This window comes from Ovis canadensis, chromosome 1, assembly GCF_042477335.2.
Source record: "Ovis canadensis isolate MfBH-ARS-UI-01 breed Bighorn chromosome 1, ARS-UI_OviCan_v2, whole genome shotgun sequence".
Lineage (NCBI taxonomy): Eukaryota > Metazoa > Chordata > Mammalia > Artiodactyla > Bovidae > Ovis > Ovis canadensis.
Genome location: NC_091245.1, coordinates 254,508,184 through 254,517,633, shown reverse-complemented (window position 1 = coordinate 254,517,633; position 9,450 = coordinate 254,508,184). Strand labels below are relative to the sequence as shown.

General features: G+C 54.8%; 1 protein-coding gene across 1 annotated transcript; it reads left to right on the top strand.

Annotated features, from left to right (window-relative positions):
* Positions 1-1,268: 1,268 nt before the first annotated feature.
* SOX14 (SRY-box transcription factor 14) lies at positions 1,269-1,991 on the top strand. Its single transcript, XM_069602957.1, has one exon. The coding sequence runs from the start codon at positions 1,269-1,271 to the stop codon at positions 1,989-1,991; it is 723 nt and encodes a 240-aa protein (XP_069459058.1).
* Positions 1,992-9,450: the final 7,459 nt, after the last annotated feature.

Below are 9,450 nucleotides of genomic sequence, written 5' to 3'. Positions count from 1 at the left end.
TAAACAATAATAACACAAATAGGAATCGTGATGGAAATCCCATCCCTCTCCCCCTCCACGAAAGTGAAGAGCGGATCCCGGCGGTGCTCTTCGAGGCTTACCAACCAAGGTTTGAAAACTGCGCCGCCGGAGGCAAGGCCTTAGGGCCTCGGCTTGGAACACACGGCTGAGCTCGCCCGGGTGTAGAATCCCGGGGCAGGGTGGAGGCGGAGCCGCACCGGCGTCCAGTGAGAACGCCGCCAAAGGACCGCCCAGGGCACTGCGCGAAAAGTTTATTTCGCTTTTTAACCTGAGTCTGATACATTCTTTTTCGCTTCCGAGGATCTTTGACTGGGCGGGGGCGGGGGGAGTGCTGTCCTTGCATTTCGTGGCAAGGCTGTCCTATTTATCAACACGCTCTCTCAGCTTGCTCCCTCTGCTGTCCCCTCCCCGAGTCTTTGTATTCGAAGCCCTATTTCTCCTTTGCACAACTGGGAAAGGAAATGGGCACGAAGAGTTTTATTTGTTGACACTGCCAGAAACAAGGTGGAATCCAAATCCGGCGTCCGGAGTCGGCCGCTGGGTTCTCAGGCTCTCCGGGTCTCTCGCTCACACCTCTCCCCGCCCCCAGCAGTCACGCTCCCTCTTTCCTAGGCGGGCGCGCTAGCAGGTGCGCCCCCTCGCCTCCTCTGCTGCTGATTGGCGCCCAGGTTGGGGAGTCGCCGCCCCGCGCTTATGTCAGAGTGCGTGCCGTCCGGGCCCACCTCGCCTTTGAACTTCGCCGCTTTTGGCTCGCGTTCACCAGCCTCCCCGCATTCTCAGCCAGGTGCTGCGCTAGGCGAGGCAGCTCCGGGAAAGCCACGGGCGGGGGGGAGGGAAGCCACGGCCGTAGACACAGGAGAGAAGAGGACCCGAGAAGACGAAGGTGGAGAGGGAGAGAAGGAGGAGCTTCCTGCCCTCGCCAGCAAATTACCTGGCCACTTAATCCCAGAGACTCCCGTACTTGGGCCCCAGCCTCTGGCACCGACAGCCCCCCAGCCGGCCATCCTCTCCCCCGCCCTTTCTGACCCCGCTCGCCCCCCGGGGCCTGCCTGGGTGCCGAGACTGGCATGATCAGCTGAACTTCGCGGGGTTAGCGCTTCTCTCTGGCTTCCCCCTCTGCGGTGAGGAGGCGAGGGGAGCGCAGAGCCCCGGCTCAGGACGGACAGACAGGCAGACCGACCACCGCGTCCAGGCTCGCCTGCCGAGCCGCTGCACTCCCCACCCCAACCCGCCTAGCCTCCGGGACCATGTCCAAACCTTCAGACCACATCAAGCGACCCATGAATGCCTTCATGGTATGGTCCCGAGGCCAGCGGCGCAAGATGGCCCAGGAAAACCCCAAGATGCACAACTCAGAGATCAGCAAACGCCTAGGTGCCGAGTGGAAGCTTCTGTCCGAGGCAGAGAAGCGGCCGTACATCGATGAGGCCAAGAGGCTACGCGCCCAGCACATGAAGGAGCACCCTGACTACAAGTACCGGCCGCGGCGCAAGCCCAAGAACCTGCTGAAGAAGGACAGGTATGTCTTCCCCCTGCCCTACCTGGGCGACACGGACCCGCTCAAGGCGGCCGGCCTGCCCGTGGGGGCCTCCGACGGCCTCCTGAGCGCGCCCGAGAAAGCCCGGGCCTTCTTGCCGCCCGCCTCGGCGCCCTACTCCCTGCTGGACCCCGCGCAGTTTAGCTCGAGCGCCATCCAGAAGATGGGTGAAGTGCCCCACACCTTGGCCACCGGCGCGCTGCCCTACGCGTCCACCCTGGGCTACCAGAACGGCGCTTTTGGCAGCCTCAGCTGCCCCAGCCAGCACACGCACACGCACCCGTCCCCCACCAACCCGGGCTACGTGGTGCCCTGTAACTGTACCGCCTGGTCTGCCTCCACCCTGCAGCCCCCCGTCGCCTACATCCTCTTCCCCGGCATGACCAAGACTGGCATAGACCCCTATTCGTCAGCCCACGCCACGGCCATGTAACCCCCATCCCGGCCTGCCAGACCTGGAGGGCAGCCTGGAAGCGGGGTCTGCACCCTGTTCTCTGCACCTAGCCGGGGCCTGCAGATGCCCCCTACCCTACCCCAGACTCTGCCTCTCTCTCTTGCATGGGAATGGTAGGGGCGTCCCGCCGGACCCAAGGCGCAGACAGGTGCCAGAAACTTGTGAACGGTTATGACAGCTATACAGCTGCCCCTACCGCGACAGCCCCAAAACGAACCTCCAACTGTGCCCTCTTTGGACAAAAAAAGTAGGCAATTTTGCTTTATTTATGTCCCCTTCTCTTTACTCTGATGGGCTTTGGACTCCAGAACTCCCAGACCCTGGTATTATATCTAGAATATGCATTTTTTTTTCTTTTGCACCCTGAAGAAATAGCTGTCTCTTGTGTTTTGCCATCAGACACAACTAGGTGCCATTTGCTCTTCATGTGTGGGGGGAAAGGCTTAAAAGTTTAAAACCACAGAAAGGAAAACATTTCTATTTAAAATCATGCTATGATAGTGTTTGCTTCTTTAAAAGGTATAACAAAAGGACCCACATGGTTATTTACTTTGTATAAAGCAGTGCTCCTAGAGACCTGTTTACTTTTAGACAGAATGTCAGGTTATAAAGTCAGGAAGTAGAAAGTGAACAAAAATTAAAAAAATAAATAAAAACATCCTCAATGGTCATAAATGTTTTGACAATGTCTTGGAAATGTACCTAGAAGGATTTCACCTCCTTACTCTGTTCATTTGTTGAACAAAGATGTTTTGAATAAAGACAATCTGTCATTGCAAAAAGTAACCTTTGATGTGCATAAAATCTGAAGTGGAGAGGCAAGGTCTTTGGGGAGCTGGGTGGCTAGGAGGCGGAGTGTACACAGAGCGACTCCAGCAGTGGTGCTGGCAGCTGGCCTGTGTGGGCTGAGCCTGGCTGCCCTTGGGGTCGGGTGCCTAGGGGCCCAGAGTCTAGGGTTTGTCCCTATCGTGCCCTCTGTATCCACTTTTTGCCTTTAGAGGCTGGACAAAGTTATCTGCTCCTGGGACTTCACTCCTTCCTTGCATTTTTCACAAAGTGGTCAGACCGCTTGGAGGAGCAAATGAACTAAGACAAAGGCCGACCTAGACTTCTGAAATTTGAGTGCATTTTCTTCTTTTAAACCAACTCCAAAGGAATGGAGAGAAGCACCAAATCTATAGGGAACCAGTTGCCCACAGAGCACCATGTCCTGCTGTGGGTGTTTAAGTTCAATGCCAGGGAAAGAGAAGTGGAATGGTTCTTTTGTTTGTTTGTTTTAAATAAGTTGTCTGAAAATGCTGTTGCTAGGTCTTCTGGGGGTTGGGAGCTCGATACTGGTTTCTATGTTAAAATATAAAAGTCTAAGAAACATTGAAAAACATGTGGTAGTTTCCCACTCTTGACTGTGGAAGACTTTTTGCTAAGACCCTGCAGATGTAAAGGGACAAGGCAGGCGATAGTGACACAGCTCCCACAAGGAATTTTTTTAAACATCATAAAAATTAAATAACTCATAGCCCTTTGTGTTTATTAAGGAAGGGAAATGGCCTTTTTCTTATCCCTGGTGGGTGAATGTTAGCTTGAAGATTACGCTGGTTTTCACAGGGAGAAAGGACCGTCTGATTCCTTCCAGAACTACTCTTTGGAACTTGTTCTCAAAATCGAAGGGTGCCCCTCTAATCCTTGTCTCCCCCCAGTCTCATCCCCACAGCCGAGCTCACCAGTATTTTTTAGGTCGGTTGCTCTTCTCACTGGCTTTGATAAGGTGCGGGGTCGAAGCGGGGCGGGGCGAAGCGGGGGCGGGCAGCCTAGCGGCTGGGCTGCTTTCCGCTGCTGTTGAGGGATTTGTGCCCTGCCTCGGTTGTTTCCAAAGAGTCAATGGCTGCAAGTGCACTGAAACGTTGTCAACAGACACCAAAGCCGAAAACCACGGATTAGCATATTGTCCTCAAAACAATTAGGAGTGTTTGAGGTGTTATTTGGAGCCTATTCATCTGAGCCCCTTTGTCAAAGGGGGATTTTCATTATTTTAAAAAAAAAAAGTTAGCAGTTGTCCATCTGGCTGAGCTGAATAGCAAAGTGATCCGTGTTGTATATGCTTTTCTCATTAAGAGCTCTTTTGAGACCGATGTTAGAATTAAATGGTATAACACAATTAACATACACGGGCGCTGAATAGGAAGGGACGCCTATAAATAATAGATAGATAAATAAATGAGCGATCAGGCGTAGGTAAACAAAGGCGGACTGGGGGACCGGGCGGGGGCGGGTGGGCGGGGGGGCGGGGGGAGGCCGGGCGGGCTGCGCCACGCTTACTTAGCATCACAAAACCCTCTTACAAATCGAGACAATTAGGAAGTGACTTGCCTCTGGTGGCCGTCGGGTCTGGGGGCTCCGAGCGCTTAGGGAAAGCCCCTCCTCCCGCCCCCTAGGAAGCCCTGGAGGCCCAGGGCGGAGGCTTCCCGGTTTCGCTATGATATAACCTCAACTGACAGTCCTGTCAACCGCTCTGATCTCCCTCATAGCTCAGTGTCCCTTAACATCTTCTAAGATGGAGCTTACAGGGTTCTGGGTGTCTCCCCGCAGAGCCAGGCGCACCAACACCCTGGGTCCACAGAGAACCCCAGGCCGAGGAGGAACACGGCGCACCGCCCCGCCGGCCTGCCCAGCCGACTTCCAGGCGGGGTTAGGCTGGGAAGGGGCACCAGGTGGGTCCGAGTGTGGAAGGCTTCAGGCGGCGGCAGTTGGAAAACTGAAACCCGGGTTCCCGACTGAGCCGGCCCTGGGGACTCGGAAGGGAGCGCCAGGAAACTGGGGTGCGCCGTGGCTCCGAGGCGCAGGTGCGCCGGCTGCTGGGTCGCCGAGGCTTCTTTCCAGCCAGCAGGGAGCAGGAGACCCAGTGCAGGTCCTGAGACCTAAAGCCGCAGACCTAGCTCCGGCCGTTTCTGCCGATCACACCTCCTCTCTATTCCCGGCTGTTGGAAATACGCAGCTGTCTGCGCTCCTGGGGCCTGGTCCCAGCAGGGACCTGCCTGAGCCCTGCCTCCCGCGCCCCGCGGGCCGCCGAGCCTCCACCGAGGTGCGCGGCCGGGACTCGCCCCAACAAACCGCCCAAATCCTCCCCGTCAAGCTGTTGACGGGCCGATTACTGACTTTGAAGTCAGAGGCAGACAAAAAGAAATCCCCTGGGGGTGGCGGCGGGGGGGTGGGGTGGGGTGGGGGGGCAGTCCCTGTCAAACCTGTTTGCTCACAACTGTCTCTTTCTTTCAAGAAAATCATTAAAGCAAACCTGTAGGGAGAGCAGTGCCCCGCCCGCTGGAGTCGAGGAGAGCCGCTTCTCCCGAGCGCGCGACGCGCAAAGAGCCACCAGGAGTTCTTTCGGGCAGACTGCTCGGTCGGGAGAATGAGCGCTCCCTCAGCGCGCCAGGCGCCCGAGACTCTGCAGGAGGCTACTCCATCGACCCCTGTGCGCTTGGCGCGCCTCCCACGGCCCGAGAGCCCGGGACTTCTGCCCACCACACGGGCCTTCTTCGGGCAGGCTCTGCAGGGCAGACCCGGGCCTCTTGCCTGCGGGTGCGATTGCTTCCAGGGAACAACCACAACAAAAAATGACCCAATAGAAGCTGCGCTTGCCCCTGCCTTTCCTCAACTGGGCTTTTTCTAGGAGCGCGGAAACCTGGCCAACAGACGGCTCCGGATGTCAGCGGGCGGCGCTGGCCCGGCAGAGGCAGTTGTTTGACTGTTACGTTTTCTTTCTTAAACCTTGGCAGCCGTTTTGCTCAAGGACACACTGGCCACATTCTTCTGGGAGATGCAGGATGGTTGGATCCCCTCCGCCCCCGGCTTCTTCTGGAGACCCTTTGCAGCTTTTCTTGCCCTTCCCCAGTTTTGGATCCTACTCCAAACACCTTTGATACCCTTCCAGCTTCTTTTTAAATATCAATTTCCTTAGAACTGCTAACTTCATTGATGGGAAAGATAGGCTACTTAAGAGTAAGTCGTACTGAGGTGGTAGCGGCTGGGTTTCTGAGACACCTTAACATTTACATTTTAAAACACGATCTAGATACCCTGCGGGAATCTCTTCAGTCATCTAAAACGGGGTGATATTTCAGACAGGGTAGGGCCTAGAGGACTTTCATTGCATCACAACATCCAGAGAACGCTCTCTAGCGCAGGCAGCTTCTTTGGAGAGATCCCAGACTGCCAAGGCCCGGGAAACTTGGAGAGCGGTGGCGCCAGGACTGCCCTGGAGGACTCGTTTTTCGTTTTTTGGTTGTTTTTTTTTTTTTTTTTTTTAGCTCCTCCCCAGCTCAGGCCTTGCCACCATTGTTCAAGCAGACAATGAATTTCAAGTCATTTGAATTTGAATATCCGGTAACTCACAAGATTCCTGTTGAGAACCCTCATCTATTTACTGGGCTCACTGTACCTGTGTATAAGTGTTAAAAGAGGAAGACAGAGGCAGAAGGGGCCCATTAGATTTGGGTTCAGGAGACGCTGGGGCCGGTGCTTCGTGCCTCCGCCGAGGGGCGCGCGCTCCTAGGCTGTGGCTGTGTCCTGGCCTCGGAGACCTCGCAGACCCAGGAGCACTGCTTGGGCTGATTTCTTTCTTGGCGCTATGGGATGAGACTTGTCCTGGAGCCAGAAATGCTAGCTCAGGGCCGCCGCAAAGTAATGAAGATACAACGTTAAGTTGGGGGGAGAGTGTGGGCCGCTAGAAATCCTGGGGCGTCCACACCACAGATCGCAACCGGAGACTTGCGGTCGCCTTGCCTGAATCTCGGCTCTGTACCCGCCTGGGGCCGGCAGCTTGGTAGTGTCCGCCATGGCACTGCGAGGAGACTGAAGGAGAGAAGAGGGAGCTTCGACACCCCCTTCTCGTCCAGTCCCCTGATCTGCGTCCAGCTGAGCGTCACTCGTGAACTCCTCGCCTGTCCCTGGGGCCCAGGTGTGACTTGTGCTCTCGGAAAGCGGGAAGAGCCCCAAGCCCGGGATGTTCTTGGGCAGCCTCCCTAGATTCTCCGCCCTCTTTGCTCATATCTCTGCTCTGGGCATCCTCTCTGACCCCTCAAAGGCCCCAAGAATTTGGTACGAGTTGGAAAAGGGAGCAGGTGCCTAGGCCGGATAGAGACCGAAAGGAGTCCACGAGCTTCCTCTTTGCTGCCAAGTGGAGGAGTTGCGCTACTCTGGCAGCTGGTGGCCGTTTCCAAACTTTTTTACTCTTGGGCTGGGAGAAGCAATGCTTTTGGGATCCCCGCCTTCAGGCAGGCACTGAAGGGACTTCGGAAAACTGCCGGCCTGCCGGGTTCCACTCGGCCTGGAACTGGGAGGGGACCCCACGGACGCGTGCTGGACGATCCACGGCACTTGAGTGCGGGTCCTCCTTGCACCTCCAGGCCTTGGCACCACCCGCCGCTCCCTGCCTCTCCAGGATATTTCAGGGTCCGGCGGCACCTCGGAGCCCGGAGGCTCTGCGGGCACTAATAGGCGATGAGGAGGGGAGGTGGTTGTGAGTCGCGTGCCGGGTGCGGCGGGAGAGCTGGCGCGGCGCACCCTCCTAGCTAGCGGAGGGCGGAGATCCCGGAGTCCTGAGTGTCGCTTAGCTGCTCCCGACTTCCTGCAGCAGGGCCAAACCCCCGCGGGCTCTCCGGGCGCCCCGCCCGGGGACCGAGGGAGGAGGGAGAGGAGAGGGAGGGAGCCGGCGGCCGAGGCGCACGCCTCCAGTCCGCGTTAGCCCGGCACCCCCCGTGGCGCGGCGAGTCAATGGGATTTGCACACTCGAGGTGTAACAGCATTACTGCATTAATTACCATTTCCATTTCACGTCCAGATTGTTTACTTATCTGCGGGAAACATATGTCGGGAGAAGTTCACATTCCGGATTCTGCTCCGCTGCCCAAGGTGCAATTCCGGGGAGGCGGCGAGGGGGAGGGGAGGGCTTCAGATTTTTTATTACACCCTCTAGCCTTATCTGCCGCTGTAAATTATGAGGATCCTCCATTGAGCGGCATATGGAGATTATATACTTTTTTGAATATCGTTTCCCAAAGCCTGCAGATTTTCACTTTGAAATGAAACAATCCTCCGCCGGCTCCCCCGGGGCCTGGAGCCTGCTGCGCTCCTCCGCGCGACCCGGGGGACCCTTTTTGCTGGACCAGGCTCGCACCCATGTCCCCAGTGCCGCGGCCAGCGCCCAGTGGAGCCCTGTTTCCAGAATCTGAAATAATTTCACTAGGAAAACCTATTGGTAGGAGGTGTTGAGAACCCACGGGGCGCTCTGCTCTGTTTTCTGCATCTCAGCCCCGGACTTCTGCGTACTTTGCAGCTTTTTCATTTCGGATACCCGCATAGACGCGAGCCCACTTCTACCCTCTTCCTACGCTGGGCGGCTCCAACCCCGAGGCGAGGGTCGAGGTGTCCACGCCCGCCCACTGCCGTCTCCCTTGCGCTCGAGCATTTCATAGGTTCCCCAGGGCTTTGGTCTTGGGACAATCCCTGCTTGAGACAGCTTCTTGTAAACCCTGAACTGAAATCCTGCGTGGAAGGCAACTGCTTCCCAGTCCCGGGAGAAGCAGGACGAACCAGAGCAGCGCAACCGAATCCCATCTTTCTTATCTCCTCGAGACTCCTTTCAGGCTGAGATCAGAGAGGGAGGGAAAAGGAAGAGAGAATCATTGTTCTTCTTCTTTTTTTAATTTAATATACCAAGCCACCCGTTCAGGTCATTTATATGCTTAATTTAGTGATAAAAGTCAATAAGCACAATCACAGGATTCTCCCCTCTTTCAGTTTCTTTTGACCATATTTTTTTTTCACAGTAATTGGAAAACCAGTAAAACGTATATGCCCCTGATTTCCACCCCCTTCCTTGTTCAATGCTTTGTCTGCAATGCAATTATAAGAAATGTGCTTTTGTAATTTGTTTGGTTTTTCTTTAGAACATAAGGGGAAAAAGATACCTTTTATGCGATTATTTTTTATCTTGTTTGGGTTCGATTTGCAGAATTACACACAGCCCGTTTATAGACAACCACTTTCAAAAACAAAATCAGAAATTTCCTTGATTTTTATGATTCTAAATATCCCTTGGGAAGCCTATTGTGATGTTGTAGCAGAAACAATTAAATGGACCAAAGCAATGCAATTGAGGGAGAGAAAAAATAAGCCGGTAGAATGTGGAAATAAACAGGTTCTTTCCCACTAAGTATTGTTTTGGGATTTCTAATTTTTTCCTTGAGACTTCTAAGAAAATTGTGAGGTGTCACTTCTCTCTTCTGGGTCTATCTGTAATTGAATCTAGGTCACTATTCTAAAGCAAGAAAAGTCTGCTTCCCACTTTCTTACATCAGGCTGAAATTTGGGGAGGGACAAGGGTCTCGCAATTTCATTTAAAATGTAATGGTGGATGAACTGATAAGCAAATAGGGAAAAAGGA